Raw genomic sequence first — 17,573 nt, forward strand, 5'->3', positions numbered from 1 at the left:
GACTGCATATTGACTCACTACTTTGAGCCAATTTTGGATTCACTTCTTGAATTCGAAGATTCCATATCAACCCACTAAGATCAACTTCTTGAGTTCAAAATGAATTCATTTTGTAAGTTAGCCCCTTTGAGAAGCATGCCAATCCATTTTTTAACACTGATGAGTTGGTATGACATGTGGTGATTTGTGTATTTCTCACACGCCATTTAGCGCTTGTCAAGATTGTGTTTCAGTGAGACATAATGCCCTTTCCATCCCCAAGAGTTAGAAGCCTTTAACTTGACAGTGAAAACAAATTGATTTTTACAGTAGTTGTTCCTCAGACTTTAGGATTATTCATTATTCTCCAGAACAGTTTGGCAAATATGACTTCATTCATTAGAACTTTAGAAGCAATTTAGCTTTCCATCCTAAAAACTTAAAAAGAAATCTTCTCAACTATATCCCTAAAATTTTCAACAAAATTTTAGACGAAGATCCAAGCACTTGGAGAACTACACTTTTTTTACTCTCAAGTGCTCCTGCACTACATCTTATACTAAAAGACAATTAGGACTAAAGTAAAGTGAAGTGCTCCCTTCTGGGGCGAGTTTGGGATTACGCTTATAGATTTCATCCTCCCACTCTTTCTCAAATTATTTATTGGAGGGGAAAAATAGGTTTAGAGAGTGCACAATTTACATTCAGTGCACATTGTATTTGTGTATCTTTTTGTTAAATTACACATGTGGTAGTTTTAGAGAGAATGAAGTCTGGTGTTAGAGGGAGCTAGATAAAGGAAATAACACAGTTTTTTTTTTTTTTTTAATATACGCTAGAAAAGGGAGAGTTTATTCAGCAGAATAGTTATCGAAAAAAATGTAATCCGCCAATGATGTTTTGACATGATGGGAATTCCAACTTTGTGATGTTACCAATGCCAGCAAATAACATACACCCTTGTTGAAACCACTTTTATTGTACAAAAAATAGTTGACACTACTTTTATTGTACACAAATCACAACATACCAACTTAGCAGTTGTGCAATTTGTTGTCCCTGAATCGACTTACTGTACATTCTGAAACAATGTTAGCTGGATACAGTGGACACAAGGAAAAGTAATCTTTCCTTCTTATTCCTGGAACAAGCTACAGGAAAAAGGGGGACTACATCATGCACTGGCCAGTTTCGTTGAGTTCCCTGACAAGAAGGCTTTAATGAGTGCCAAAGCTAGTTTGGGCTTATGCAAAGGAACTTCATGTCCTGCTCCCCGGACTGTTACATAGGTAAGCCCAGCATAGTCTTGAGTCCATCCACCCACCTGTTCAACAAATTTTCTTAATTTCTAGTGTCTAATGCCATATGTGGTAAATTTACTTATTGGGTACATTATAGAGAAGAAGCAAGTAGTCTATAATTGAAAAACAGATTATTTTTATATCAAGAGAGAAGCATATAATAACAACAACAAAGTTTGGAGAAGAAAATGGTTAACTTTATGTACCTGTCCATCATCATACCAGGCACGCCAAGGTCTCAAAGTCGCAAGCTTAAGAGCATCTATACTCATCCGGGTCGCTGTAACTGGGATTACGCTATCTGTGTCACCACTGTTATACAGGAAAGATGAATAAAACTTGGATCATTACCAGAAGTTTTTCTGAAATCACTTGGAAAAAAAAAAAAAAAACAACCATTTGCCAGCAGAACCAGCATGATGCAGGAAGCATGAAACAATTTTATAGTTCAATTTAATTTTAGAAATCAATTTTTATTTTTACAATTTTTCCATTAGACGTGCATGTGAATTTTTGCAGAGTGCTTCCTAGCTTTGATACCAGTAATTAACAAGGAAGCAAATGCATGTGATTTTTGGCAGGTACAGGTCAATGCAAATGTTCATTACACATGAAAGCAATACTACAGGCAGTAAATGTATGTGAAAAATATGCTTAGATGTCAACAGGAACCTGAGCATCCATATACGCAGTCCTGAATGAATCAGCTCATGGTAAACGTCCAGCATTGTCTGAGGAGAATCCTTCCAGTTAGTATTTACCAATTCGCTACAAAACAACATAAGTAAAAATTATGAGGACTTCCATCTTTCTATCACTTCAGTCAAGGTTATCAAAGTACACAGAACTTATGTACATAGAAGATCGCAAGAAGAAGATTTATATCGAGTTCTTTAGGGAGAAAAAACTCATAAATTAAACATAATATGTGGCGCACGGAACAGATGCAAGCTACTACAATTGCCACAAGTGACATCAAAAAATCAATTTCTTTTAAAGAGTAATATCTAAATAAAATAAAATAAAAATTAAAACTTCCAGCATATCACCTTTTAAGATGCTTAGTATGGTAAGTTACATAAAATTTGAATGACTCGTATATAGAATGAGGAGCTGATGACATCAAGTTTTAGTTAAAAATATGAAGACATCACATCATACTAGGCAGTGTATACTCAGGTATATACTAATATCCACACCTGGGTGTATTAACTACAAGTCTAAAACAAAGATGCATGACCTCCTCACTCAATTTAATAAGTCACAGGCAGGCTAATAAGCTAAAGGGTGCGTTTGGTTCGCTTAATGTTACATCAAGGTGCAATGCTACGTTTTTGTAATTTTAGATTCATGTAGTCACATTGCCTTAATGTGATATTAAAGTTGTTGGTTTATTAAATTACATTCCAATCATAATCTTAGATTACGGTAATGTTAGCATGGGCAGAACCAAGAATTTTTGTTTGGAGGGCAAAGGTAAAACTATCATATTGATTTGTAATTTAAGAAAAATTCAAAGTACAATATATACATACATACATATGTGTGTGTGTATTCATGCATTAATTATTATTTTTTGAAGAAATCCAAAGTAAGTCATAATTCATATATAAATAGAAATTAAACTTAAATATCAATGAAAAAGAAGAAAAGAATTTTATACCTCTCAAGATTTGCTTAAATATTAAAATAAGAAAACTCTTTGTTAAGAGCCAGAAGAGTTAATTAAAATGTGACTGTGGTGTATCAAAAAAAAAAATGTGACTATGTGAGAGCATCGTAAGGAAAAATTAATAAATTAAAATTGAAGAGAGAACACTAGTAATGAGAAGAGTCTTTTTGGTGGCTATAAAGTGTAAGGGAATATCATGGGAAATGACAAAACTTCTTAAGGACGGTAACTTAATTGTAGTACATTAGGTTTTTAATTAAATTCAAATACTTGTTTACATGACCAATAAAATACAAATGGTCTATTATTTTTAAGAAGAATTAAATTCAATATGGATGAGTTTAAGAGGGAAATACAATGTACTATACCTTTGTTTTATCTTTAAAAAAAAAAAAATTTGAATGAATCTTCTAAAGGAAACTAAAACTAAAACTAAAAGTGGGTTTTAGTTAGCTCAACTGGTAAAGTTTCTGATTGTTGTATAAGAGATCTGGGGTTCAATTTCCGCTTACACCAAAAACTGATTGGTGTCTTAATCTGATGATAAAGAGCTATCATTATGAGCAGATACTATATGTTGAAACTCACTTAAAAAAATTATAACTAAAAATTAATTAAAAAAAAGTTAATTAAAGATATTAGTTAATGGCTCGATTCTCTACCTCCTCCCTTACCTTCCCCATCCCTTTGCTTGCATTATGCATGTTCTAAATCATTGTAACTCAATCTTTTTTTTTTTTTTGAGAGGACATTGTAACTCAATCAAAACTTAACATTCATATTAGTGAATATAAGAATGTTGCTTAAAATCATTTGGGACTGCCACCTGCACATTTGTGGGGATACCTTCACCAGGAAATTCCAATTAACCAAAAGGAATACTTGAGCTACAGACATTTTCTTATGGCCAAATTATTATTCACCCACCTATAGTTAGCAATGCAATTAGAACTTGAGCTACAGACGTTTTCTCGTGGTTTGTGTCATTAATCAGTTTGTGTGGAGTTTTTTTTTTTTTTTTTGCAATAATTGTTGTTTATTGTAGTAAATATATTATTTTATTGTGTTATTTGTATTATTTTATTGTGTTAAAAAGTTAAAATAAAACTACTGATGTTGGGTGTTTTGTAAAATAAGAAGGTAAAATAAATAAAGTAACTTTTTGTGATGTCAAATAACTAAATTTATAGCTCCACCAATATAGATGCTCTAAGCATTAATCTTCAAAGAGCTATATACCTGCAGGTTGACCATGGAGATGGTGCACGAGCTGGATCAACATGAAGTGCCTTTTGCACCGAAGGTAAATTGAAGTAAACAACTGCGTGATCCGCGGTGCAAGGATCATACTTCATACCGATGTAACCAACCATCTATCAGATGACATTACATATCATTAACCATCTAACCAAGCATTTCAGCTATTTCAGAGGCATCATGAAAAATCTCTTCAGAAAAGCAAAAAAAAAAAATATATATATATATATATATATCTATGTGTGTGTGTATTCAATTTCATATTAGATTTGGTGACTATTGAATTTTTTTTTTTTTTTTGCAATAATTGTTGTTTATTGTAGTAAATATATTATTTTATTGTGTTATTTGTATTATTTTATTGTGTTAAAAAGTTAAAATAAAACTACTGATGTTGGGTGTTTTGTAAAATAAGAAGGTAAAATAAATAAAGTAACTTTTTGTGATGTCAAATAACTAAATTTATAGCTCCACCAATATAGATGCTCTAAGCATTAATCTTCAAAGAGCTATATACCTGCAGGTTGACCATGGAGATGGTGCACGAGCTGGATCAACATGAAGTGCCTTTTGTACCGAAGGTAAATTGAAGTAAACAACTGCGTGATCCGCGGTGCAAGGATCATACTTCATACCGATGTAACCAACCATCTATCAGATGACATTACATATCATTAACCATCTAACCAAGCATTTCAGCTATTTCAGAGGCATCATGAAAAATCTCTTCAGAAAAGCAAAAAAAAAAAAATATATATATATATATATGTGTGTGTGTGTGTGTGTATTCAATTTCATATTAGATTTGGTGACTATTGGGGCCAAAGCTGATTAAATAAGTTAACATAGCTCTAGAACCAAAAATAGGAGAAGTTTGATCTAGGTCTTGATAATTCCAAACTCTGAATATGGCAGAGAATCTATACACTACTCTTTGACGATGGCGGGTATGTGCATCGATTTGGCACAGAAAAGAAATGCAAGGACATAGATAATAGATGACCAAAATAATATTATATTACTATTTTCAATTTTTACTATCTATAGCCATATATTTAATTTTTTTAGCAAGAATGCTTTCTCGGTCATTGAAGCATTGCAAAGTAAGTTTAGATTACCGTTGTAAACATATTTGATTTAATCCATTTAAATAAGTTGAAGAACAAAAGACAAAGTCAAGAAATCTTCAAGGATTGAAAGAAAAGTTTAACCATTCAAAGATGATACTACGCATACATTAATCATTCATTTTGATAAACTTTTTACAAAAAATTAAAATAACTGCTAAAAATGTCAGTCACTTTTTCACTTTCTCATGATAAATTTCCTAGAATAGTTTTACTAATATATGCCTGTTACTAAAATCCATATATATATATATATATATATAAAAAATGGAAATTAATGTGTGCCCTAAGGGCACACATTAGTAAAATCATATATATATATATATATATATGAGTCATGCTAACGAGTGCCTTTAGGGCACTTATTAATAATTCATTTTAGAAAAGTTTTCATATCACTTTTATGTGAAATGAAAAAAACTGTCAAAATATTAATTACTTTTTTTTTTTCATTTTCCATAAAAATATTCTTTAAATGGATTATTAACCAGTACCTTAAGGACACTCGTTAACATTTATATATATATATATAGAGGGTTCGGTTAATCATTCATTTTAATAAATTTTTTACGAACAATTAAAATAACTACTAAAAAAGTTAGTCATTTTTTCACTTTCTCGTAATAAATTTCTTAAAATAGTTTTACTCATATATATGCCTGTTACTAAAATCCATATATATATATATATATTGATGGTTTAGCATAACTCACATGATTCATTCTTTTCTTCAGCCGATTTGACTGGCTTACGTTAGCAGGGCAGGGGGGAGTGAAGATGCTATATTGGTCAATGTTTCCAAGTTCTGTACTAGCAACGACTAAAATATTATAACATGCTTCTGAGACGTTAAGAAATGGCTGAAAAGCACAGAGAAGGTTCAGCTGCCTGTATGTTTGATCAGAAATTAAACCAGTAGTCCACAAAAACTGGAAAACACCCAAGTGGTCATGGTGATCGTCAGTTAGAGCATTTCCAACCTGCATAACAAATAGACTTTGATGTTTTAATTGTCAACATAATACATAACAAATCAGGAACTTTAGCTATAGCAAAGAACAGAGTCTATGCCATATATCTTGTACCTTACAATGGCTTGGCTTAGTTGAGGAACATAATGTCCTGAAACACAGATTTCAGTTATTAAACCATAATACACAACCTCCTTAGCCATCAAAAGAAGTTATAAATATAAATGCAGAAAATAAAATATGACAAACCTCTTCAGCACTTAGTCAAACTAATGAACAAAGAGCTACTTCCCTTGTTTTACATTGCTACAATTTCAATGATATAAAATAATCTTATACAATGGGATGGATGTGGAGGCTAGCAAGGTCAGATTAATGATGAAATTACTAAAATAATTCCACATTATGAGCATAATATATTACTCTGTAATTTTTTTACAACAATGATACCATTTTTTATGAACTAAGCAGTATTATATAAAATCTGGTCAATGTAAGGGATTTATCCTTAAAATTTCTTTCAGATGGGTGGTAGGTGAAAAGTCTTTGTATGTCCTACCTTGTATTATGACAAACACTATGTTTGTATCCTTTGATTATTAGGATAAGTTTTTCCTTTTCCTGTATTAAACAACAGGATCCGAACTCATGGCATCTACTTCATGAGGGTTGTAAAGAATCAGCAGAACCAAGATACTTGTATAAAATATTCATATTCAGCAACACAGAATAACGTGACACATACCAATAATTCGTTGTCCCTAATTTTGACCCAAAAATAAGTGATTCTTGAAAAAGGCCCATATATCATGTAGCTGGAATAAAAGAGCTACAGAGGCATTTTAGTGTCATCTATTGAACAGTGTAGAACAAAAACATTGCCATTACTTTAGAACTACATACAAAGATTGAACACAACCTGCATAGCTCTCTCCTGTAATATAAAAGTCCCTTCCTTTGAACTGAGGAAAGCGCTCAAACCACTTCAATAAAAATGCTAGAGAGTCCTCGGCTGCAAACCAGAAAATGATGAATTTAAGGAACAAAAGCTAGCGACAATAATAAACTGTTCAAAGCAGAAGCACCAAATTAAAATGGTCCAAGCAATACCAGTTCTTTTATCTCCATTATTCAGCACATCGGAGGAATTTTTTGAATAAGAAAAAACCAACTCCAACAGGGGAATCAAGAAATATAAGATTGGCAACTGCAGAAGGGCAAAAGTAGTTTGAGTAAACCATAAGGAATACCTTGATGTGATTTTATCATTCCAGAAAATGTAAAGCACAAAGGAGCAACATGGAAACAATAGTCATGCCAGCAAGTTGTAATAATCAACCAATTAGGTCCTCATAAGTAGAAGATGAACAAAAGAAAGAGTCTTTAAGGAAAGAAGCATATATGCCTAACAATCCGTGTTTCTCAAATAAATTCATATAATTATTTAAACTAGCATGTAACCCGCACTATTTGTGGCTACAATTCTACATTCACTAAGATTTGCAGATCATATGTTTAGTTTATAGTAGTTTTAATATTTTTAGGTTGTATTTTTTTTTTAAGCCTCTTTTAACTGTATTTAACTTAAACCATGATAATTTCATGTAATTTTTTATTGGCATAATATTCTATCATACAACTTTAGGGATGGATTTTGATCTGAATTAACATGTATATAATTACAATTTGGTCAATAAAAATATTTATCATTTTTGTAGGTACTAAAACAAAACTCATTAGTTACCCAAATAGTGCTTCTAGCATGTTACATAGTCCATAAAATGTCACATATTATCCCAAGATCAACCTTAAGGTGGTTTAAATCATAGGTATTTATAAATAATAATGAAAAGATTAGATTAAGTGTATGATTGGTTTTATAGATGGTTCACTTAATATTGGATTTTTTTTTTATTCAATGAATAATTAATTAACTTAGCACAAAAATTTAAAATCTTAAATTAGGCACATGGCACAATATTAGACCTTAATTGAAATCAAATTTGGAATTTACAAGAAATTTAAAACATACTAGTAAGTTACCCGTGCGATGCACAGATAATATTGTAATTTTTTATATAAGATAGTTTTGGAGAATATTGTATATATATCATAGCATAATTGTTATAGAACCTTATTAGTAATGAGTTAATCATGAAAAATAACAACTATAAATTGCATAGACATATCCATTATAATTATTCAATTGAAGTAATGAGAAGAACAAAAAAACTTTGGAGAAAAATTATAGAATAAAAGTTGATATAGAATGTGTCTCTCTCTTTCTCCTTAATTCTAAAATAAAAAACACGCCCCAAACAGTCACGGTTAACCACATCATTTACAAAACCCACAAATCCACAACATCCGACTTTGACATCAAAATCATAATCACCATTGTCACTCAATATAAAATACAAGCCCTCCTTCCTTGGTTGTATCCAAATCAAGCGGGGTAAGATTAAATAAAACAAACAATGTTAGAGCTAGGTAGGTGCCGCCAAAAGATTGAATGTAAATGAAATAATTTTTTAACTGTGTGTATTTGATATGGAATGACATGAAGGGCTATGGGTAGGTATATATAAAGGGTAGAAGTGCAAGAGGTGAAAATAATGAATGAAAATGCAAAGAGTTTTGTGTGTATGTGTGTATGTGTGAGGGATGAAAAGTCTTGAAACATAGAACCAAATGATACAAAAAAAATATTTATTTTTTAATTAGAAAAGTCTTAAAACATTGAACCAAATAAAACAAAAAGTCAATAATTAATTTGTTCTGATATCTCATGTGGCTTAAGAGTATTTCAATTCACTTCATAGGGTGCGCCACATGGTAGAGTTTCATGCTCTTCCTTATGAAGTCTTTACTTATATATATATATATATATATTGATAGGATATTAGTTCAACCAGAACATTTGGAGGTACTAAAATAGTTTTTTTTTTTTTTTTTTTATTATTCAGGACATCGGAGGAATTTTTCGAATAAGAAAAACCAACTCCAACAGGGGAATCAAGAAATATAAGATTGGCAACTGCAGAAGGGTAACAGTAGTATGAGTAAACCATAAGGAATACCTTGATGTGATCTTATCATTCCAGAAAATGTAAAGCACAAAAGAGCAACATGGAAACAATAGTCATGCCAGCAAGTTGTAATAATCAACCAATTAGGTCCTCATAAGTAGAAGATGAACAAAAGAAAGAGTCTTTAAGGAAAGAAGAATATATGCCTAACAATCCGTGTTTCTCAAAAAATTCATATAATTATTTAAACTAGCATGTAACCCGCACTATTTGCGGCTACAATTCTACATTCACTAAGATTTGCAGATCATATGTTTAGTTTATAGTAGTTTTAATACTTTTAGGTTGTATTTTTTTTTTTAAAACCTCTTTTAACTGTATTTAACTTAAACCATGATAATTTCATGTAATTTTTTATTGGCATAATATTCTATCATACAACTTTAGGGATGGATTTTGATTTGAATTAACATGTATATAAGTACAATTTGGTCAATAAAAATATTTATAATTTTCGTAAGTACTAAAACGAAACTATCAGCTACTCAAATAGTGCTTCTAGCACGTTACATAGTCCACAAAATGTCACATATTATACCAAGATCAACCTTAAAAGGTGGTTTAAATCATATGTATTTATAAATAATAATAAAATAGATTAGTTTAAGTGTATGATTGGTTTTATAGATGGTTCACTTAATATTGGACTCTTTGTTTTTTTTCAATGAATAATTAATTAACTTGGCACAAAAATTAAAAATCTTAAATTAGACACGTGGCACAATATTAGACCTTAATTGAAATCAAATTTAGAATCTACAAGAAATTTAAAACATATAGGATATTAGTTCAACCAGAACATTTGGAGATACTAAAATAGTTTTTTCTTGCAATTTTCATAATATTGGTTCTGCCAAGTTTCTCATTATACTACTATTATGGGTCCGTTTGGATTGAGCTTATTGTTACTGAAACTGAAAACTGAAAACACTGTAGCAAAATAATTTTTAAATGTGTGAATAGTATTGTGGGACCCATTTTTAATATTTTTTATTACGTGAACAGTGCATGCACTGTTCACAAAAGTAAATTTTGCCGCTAAAGTCAACATAAGCGGCCTAAAAAAAAAAAAAGAGGCAAAACGCGAAACAAGAAAGACGCAGACGCCGAACGCGGAAACCAAACGCTCACTATGTATATAATTTTGAAAATCACTATTGGAACTACATATACAATATCAATTCACAATCACTGTTCGTAAAATTCTACTAAATACAACACAAAATAAAAAGAATAAATTGGTCCAATAGTATCTCCTAAATGAGTAATTCTTAGGTACTCCCGGAGCATGGAAAATAGTTCTCCCTCCTCTCACATTCATGATGGGGTTCGCTCATTAAATTCATGATGGGGTCTACCATGAATGTGAGAGGAGGGAGCACCATTTCACTCTATTCTGGGACTACCTAAGAATTTTCCCACCTAAATTGAATGGGGATAGGTGAATGGGATTGTTCAGCTCAATTACAATTTGTTACATTCCAAATCTTGGCATAAAAAATATTTGAATAGAAATAGTATAAAAAAAAAATGCTCATTAATTCAAAGAAAAAGTTATAGCAAAAATCTAAACAATTTAATTTTTATGGAAAGCTAACAAAAGTAAAATTCAGTTTTGAATCTAATTAAAATTCAATAGTAAAGGATTGTATTTTCTACATTGAATTAACTCACTTGGCACAAAAATTAAAAATTTTACATTAAATGAGACATGTGGTGCAAAATTAAACTCTAATTGAATTCTAATTGTTACACTGAATTAATTAACTTAGCACAAAAATTTAAAAATTTAAATTAGAGGGGACACATGACATAAAATTAGACTCTAATTAAATTCCAATTTGAAATCTAATTGGATTTTCTCTTAGCTTTACCTATGTGTGTGTGTGTGTGTGTGTGTGTGTATATATATATTTATTTATTTATTTATTTATAAATTACCTAGTTAGTAATAGATTGTATTTTCTACATCTAATTAACTCACTTGGCACAAAAATTTAAAAACTTACATTAGATGAGACACGTAGCACAAAATTAAACTCTAATTGAATTCTAATTTTTACACTGAATTAATTAACTTGGCACAAAATTTTAAAAACTTAAATTAGATGGGACACATTGTGTAAAATTAGACTCTAATTGAATTTCAATTTGAAATCTAATTAGATTTTTTTTCTCAGTTTTGCCTATATATATATATATATATATTGATTGGTAATTTATCTACAAATAAACTTCATATATTATTTCACCTGCCATAAATATTATTTATTTATAGTTAATTGACTTATAATGATGTGCGGGGAGAAATCTCATGTACACAAGATGTGTACAAAGCTCTTTTAAAAACTTACATTCTAAATGAGGGTATAAAATCTACATTCGAATGCATATCAGTAGTGCCAAGAGTGCAAGGCCGCTCAAACAATGATCTCGAAAACAAAAAATTTAGTTCAATAACTGATACCTGCACTTCATTAAATGTGCAGTTGTTCCTCTCCCCCTATATTGCACAATCGATTTCTCTAGGAAAGTGGATATGCTCGAAGGTGTGAGAATTGTTCAATTTGAGAAGGTGAAGGACAGGGGTGGAGCTACAGGTATGAGTGGGGGCCATGGCCCCCAAAAATTTTAAAAATATTTTAATACTATATATAAATATTTAACATTTTAATTATTAGCCTACAAAAATGGGACTCGCCCCCTCCCCTCTTCAAATATTTGAGCTAGTCTAATGATGCACTTAAAAAATTGTCCAATTGATCTAGTAGTTATAGAGAATGTTTTTTTTTCTCACATTTATTTTTATTGTAAATGTATTCTTGTGTTTGTTAAAGTTTTGCATCATTCATGTCTTTGAATACTTTATTAGTGCAATTGAAATGTTTTTTACTCACTTTGATAGACAATTTGGTAACTTATATTCTATGAAGGATACTAAGTTATATGTTATAGATTTATATGTTTGTACATGTTTATGAAAGTTTTTATAATCTAATAAATTAGTATTATATGTTGGCCCCCAATCAAAAATTTCTAGCTACACCCTGGAGAAGAATAAGCTCATTTTCAGTGGGAAGATATTAAGTGATTGTTTGGAAGCGCGTTTTCTCTTCCCATGTCCTGCGTTTGCCTTTTTTCTTTTTTTTTTTTTTTTTTTGAGCCGTGATTGTTGATTTTTTTTTGTGTGAACAGTCCAGTGGGTCTCGTGCACTGTTCACGGAACCCACAAACTTCATTTTTCAGCAACTTTTTCATTAAAAATGGGTCCCACGATACTATTTACATATTTCAAAATTATTTTGCTACAGTGTTTTCAATTTTCAGACGGACCCTAAACTTATTTCATGCATAGCTACCCTTATAAACTAGGTAATGTGTGTTTATTTGACCTATTGCTCTGCTTGTATTGGATTAGTGGCGGAGCCAGAATTTAAGTTTAGGGGAGCAAAATTAAAAGACAATATTAAAAATGCAATTAATTTAAAATTTTTAATTAGTATTAATAACAAAATAAAACAATTTTACTTAGTAAGAATGGTATAAAGGTAAATGGGTCAAAATAAAAGTCAAAGAGATATGCTATCAATAGTGTCAATGAGTGTTTTGTTGCTTTTTATTTTCTAGTGATAATTTGTAGTTGTTAGCGTGGACGTGGAGTGTGTTTTGTTCTTTTCTATTTTAGGTGGGGAAAAGAAGCAAACTTTTGGCATGATACACAGGTAGAGTGAAGAAACTTTTAGAAGAGTCGGGTCAATTCCCCCCACCCCCCAAAACCTCCCCTGGCTCCGCCCGTCTTGGATGCATATTACTAATACATTACATTAATCATATGATATCTGTCTCAAATGAAGTGCAGGAATGACAACCAAATTTCTTTTATCTCTCTCTCTCTCTCTCTCTCATAGGGGGCTATAAATATAATTCAGATATTTAGTCTGTAGGATGTGGCTTACATGTAACTGAGTAAAAAGATGCGCTAATTCCAATCCATAACAGTCATGCTTCAGCTAGTTGCAAATATCTCCAATTCAGGGTTCAGACTTTTTTTTATGTAATTCATTCATTTTTTAAGAAATCTTTAGCATCACTTAATAGCCAAGATAAAAAATGAATAAGAAAATAGTGTGTGAGTGTGTATCGATCCCCATGCCATTGTATATCAACTCACATGGAACTTCCTCCCCCTTGTAACAGCAAGGTGGAGAGAGTGAGATTGTGGTTGTGGGTTCAAGACCCACTAGCTCATCTGCATTCGGTTATTGGCTACTTGTTTTTTTGCTTAAATATTTGTTATAGACAAAGAGTTTTGAAAATTTGACAAAATAGTAGATGTTTCTTACCTTTATTCCAAGAGTATGGGTTCAAATAAAGGGTCTTCCCATCAGGCTTAATGTGAAAAGGGCCAATTTCCTCTGCCTCCCCATAAGCAATGGATGAACATCCAGGCCCTAAAGAAATTAGTCTTTGGTCAAGAACTTATTTCAAAAGATTGTACTATATCAATAGCAATTAGAAAAGTAGACGAGCTATAAGTTCTCAAGAGACAAGAGGGTCACAAAAAAAAAAAAAAAAAAAAAAATTTTTTTTTTTTTTTTTTTTTTTCAGATCAAGTTAGATAATTCTATATTGTGTTGTTTGTAAAATCCCTCCTTCATCATCCCAAAAAAAAAAAAAAGCATCAAGATAGAGAATCATTTTAGAAATAAAGACTTCTTACTATCACATACTGTTCTAACTCATCAATCTAATAGTATAGAATAATTTAAACAATAAAAGAATAACCATGTGTTAATTTAAAAAGAACGTCAAAAACAAAATAATTTATAACGATAACAATAACAACTAGGAACAGGGAATGAATTATAATATTGAAGTTTGACCTCCATTAAGCCAAAGAACAAGAGGCTTTGAGTCAGGATCCTTAGTAGCCTCAATGAACCAATAGAAAAGAGCTCTCCCAGCATCTTCATTGACTGTTATGTAACCAGCATAGTGTGCAAAGCTCACGTTAAAGTTCTGTCCTGGGAGTTGTAGAACCTTGTCCAGTCGTTGTTGGACAAGAGGGTGTGTAGAAGACGTTGCAATAGTGATGCCCAGATAGACGTATATGAAGATGGTCAAGATTTTGTTAACAAAACCAAAGGGTCCTCTTGGATTGCTCATTTCTTTGCATGGGGGTTGATGATGTGGGTATTGGGCAGGAGTAGAATGCTATATAAATAGTTACCATGATGTTGACTTTGTTTGTTTTACTGACAACGACAAGCAGAGCCTGGCTGGTTGAGTATGTGGGTATTGGGTAGGACTTAGGAGTATATGTAGAATGATATATAAATGGTTACTACGATGTTCACTTTCTTTGTTTTGCTGACAACAACAAGCAAGCCTGGCTGGCTTTGTCGGCAAATTTCTCTCCCACTTTTCTTCCTCTTCCTCCACCCAATGCTCCACAAATTTTGGGTCCATTTTGTGCTCCGCAAATAAAAATGTGGCAAGTGTCCAATTATTTAATTAAACACCCTAGTTTTTTGTCCAACACATTTCCACCACGACTTTTTTTTTTTTTTTAATGAATAATGCTACTATCATAAACTATCTTACAACAAAACTATTGATATAGTAAATTTTTGCTAGTTTTAATCTAGACCTACTACTAACATCACATTTTTTTACTTACTATTTACTAATAACTATTTAGAAAATGCTAAAGTCATATCAATAATTTGTAAAAATGTTATAAAATAGTTTGTGTGTAACATTACTATTGTTTTATTTATGAGTTTGAATTTGGTAAGGATGGGGTGGGGTGTAAAACATAGGTGGATAAAATATAGATTTTACACAATGTCTTTACAAAATTTAATCTTTTTATTTATTTATTTTATTTAGATAATTTAAATAAGTAAAGTAAAAGGCAAAAAATTAGGGTGATTTATTAAATATTTTGACACTTGTCATATTTTTTATTTGTGAAATATAAAACAAAGTAAAAAAAGTGGAATAGAATATTTATACCCAAAATTTGTGAAGCACAAGTGAGGTAAAAAAAAAAAGGGACTCAAGATTTTTCCTGCAAAAACCAGCTAGGCTTTGCTTGTCGTTGTTAGCAAAACAAACAAAGTCAACGTCATGGGAACCATTTATATATTATTTTTGTTCTTGTCAGCAGAATCTTTTTTTTTTCTTTACCATAAAAAATTTATAAAAGTATTTCTTAAACGAGCGTCTTTACAACATCTGTTAACAAAATATCATAATTAATGAGAAAATTTTTTTTTTTTTTTGAGAGAGTAATAAGAACAATATTTATCATATAAGAGGAGAGATAATGTATTTATTTTACCTATAATTACCAAACCAAACGTGTTCCCATGATGTTGACTTTGATTTTTTTTTTTTTTTTTAATTTGCTGACAGCAACAAGCAAAGTTTGGCTGGTTTTGTTGTCCAATCTTCAGTCCCTCTTTTTTTACCCCACTCAATGCTTCACAAATTTTGGATCCAAATTATCTACCTAACTTTTTCAGATCTACTTTATGCTCCACAAATAAAAATGTGATAAAAATTAAATTATTTAATTAAGGGTAAACTACGTTTTTCGTCCCTATCCTATACACTATATTTCAATTTGATCCTTAACTTTTCAATTGTGTTAATTTGGTCCCTAACCTTTCAGTATCGTGTCAATTTAGTCACTGCCATTATCTTTTGGATGAAAATTGATGACATACTTAATGGCTAAAATAAAAAATTTAGCTTTCATTGATGTGAGAATAAACTAAAATTTTATTTTGATTATTTGTCATGTTAGCAATTTTCATCCAAGATATAACGACAGAGACTAAATTGACACGACACTGAAAGGTTATGGACCAAATTAAAATATGGTGTAAAAGAAATAGACCAAATATGTAGTTTATCCTTTAATTAAACACCCTAATTTTTTTTCCTTTTACTTATTTAAAGTTTTTAAACTATCTAAATAAAATAAATAAACAAAAAAAAAACCATCACATTCCCAGCACCACCAGTCATATGGTGTAAATGATAGGGACCAAATATGTATTTTATCCTTTAATTAAACACCCTAATTTTTTTTCCTTTTACTTATTTAAAATATCTAAATAAAATAAAATAAAAAAACCATCACATTCCCAGCACCACCAGTCATATGGTGTAAAGGATAGGGACCAAATATGTAGTTTATCCTTTAATTAAACACCCTAATTTTTTTTCCTTTTACTTATTTAAACTATCTAAATAAAATAAATAAACAAAAAAAAAAAAAACCATCACATTCCCAGCACCACCAGTCCACAACCACAACTTTTTTATTTTATGAGTAATGTTACAGTTAAAAACTATTTTACAACATAACTATTGATGTGACAAATAATTACTAGTTTTAATTTGGGTCAATTACTAACATCACATTTTTACTTACCAATAAAGTAATAACTACTTACCAATAAAGTAATAACTATTTGGAAAATGCTAAAGCCACATTAACAATTTCTAAAAATGTTGTAAAATAGTTTGTGTGTGTAGCATTACTCTTGTTCTATTTATTTATTTTATTTAGAGAACTTAAATGAGTAAAAGGCAAAAAGGCAAAAAAAATTTAAAAAAAAATGAGTAAAAGGCAAAAAATTAGGGTGTTTAATTAAATAATTCAACACTTGCCACATTTTTATTCGTGAAGCATAGAGTGGAGTAGGAAAAGTGGGATAAAAGATATCCCCTATTTTTTGGGTCCAAATCTTCTATTCCACTTTTCCTACTCTACAATATACTCTACAAATAAAAACTTAAGACATGTCCACTTATTTAATTAAATTTTTTTTTTGCTTTTTTATTTATTTATTTTAGATACCTAAAAGAAATAAAAAATAAACAACCCAGCACATTCTCACCACCACCGGTCACCACTAGCAGAGATCACCAACACCACTGGCAAGAGATTGTTGGTGCCATCGATACGGCTGTTCAGGGTCATTTCTTGAAATAGGCAGAAGGCAGCCCAACCCATAAAAATGGGCAGCGGACGAGTAGCAAGCTAAGAAAAAGACCATTAGGCTCAAGCAACAGAAATAATGGATCACAGGCCCTTAAATATAAATAAACAGGCCTTGAAGGAGTAAGTGAGCCTAAAAGGCCCGGAAAGAGAGAAAACA

General features: G+C 30.9%; 1 protein-coding gene across 1 annotated transcript; it reads right to left on the reverse strand.

The window, feature by feature from the left end:
* Positions 1–872: 872 nt before the first annotated feature.
* LOC112024162 (serine carboxypeptidase-like 29) lies at positions 873–14,610 on the reverse strand. The gene is made up of 12 exons (XM_065760872.1): positions 14,280–14,610; positions 13,740–13,847; positions 9,220–9,344; positions 7,418–7,562; positions 7,227–7,319; positions 6,397–6,458; positions 6,050–6,316; positions 4,714–4,860; positions 4,192–4,325; positions 1,953–2,048; positions 1,487–1,592; positions 873–1,303 (listed from the first exon to the last, which is right to left on the reverse strand). Exons 1-12 carry the CDS (start codon positions 14,560–14,562, stop codon positions 1,154–1,156), a joined length of 1,716 nt encoding a protein of 571 aa, XP_065616944.1. The 5' UTR covers positions 14,563–14,610; the 3' UTR covers positions 873–1,153.
* Positions 14,611–17,573: the final 2,963 nt, after the last annotated feature.

This window comes from Quercus suber, unplaced genomic scaffold (genome assembly GCF_002906115.3).
Source record: "Quercus suber isolate HL8 unplaced genomic scaffold, Cork oak 2.0 scaffold_385, whole genome shotgun sequence".
Taxonomy (NCBI): Eukaryota; Viridiplantae; Streptophyta; class Magnoliopsida; order Fagales; family Fagaceae; genus Quercus; species Quercus suber.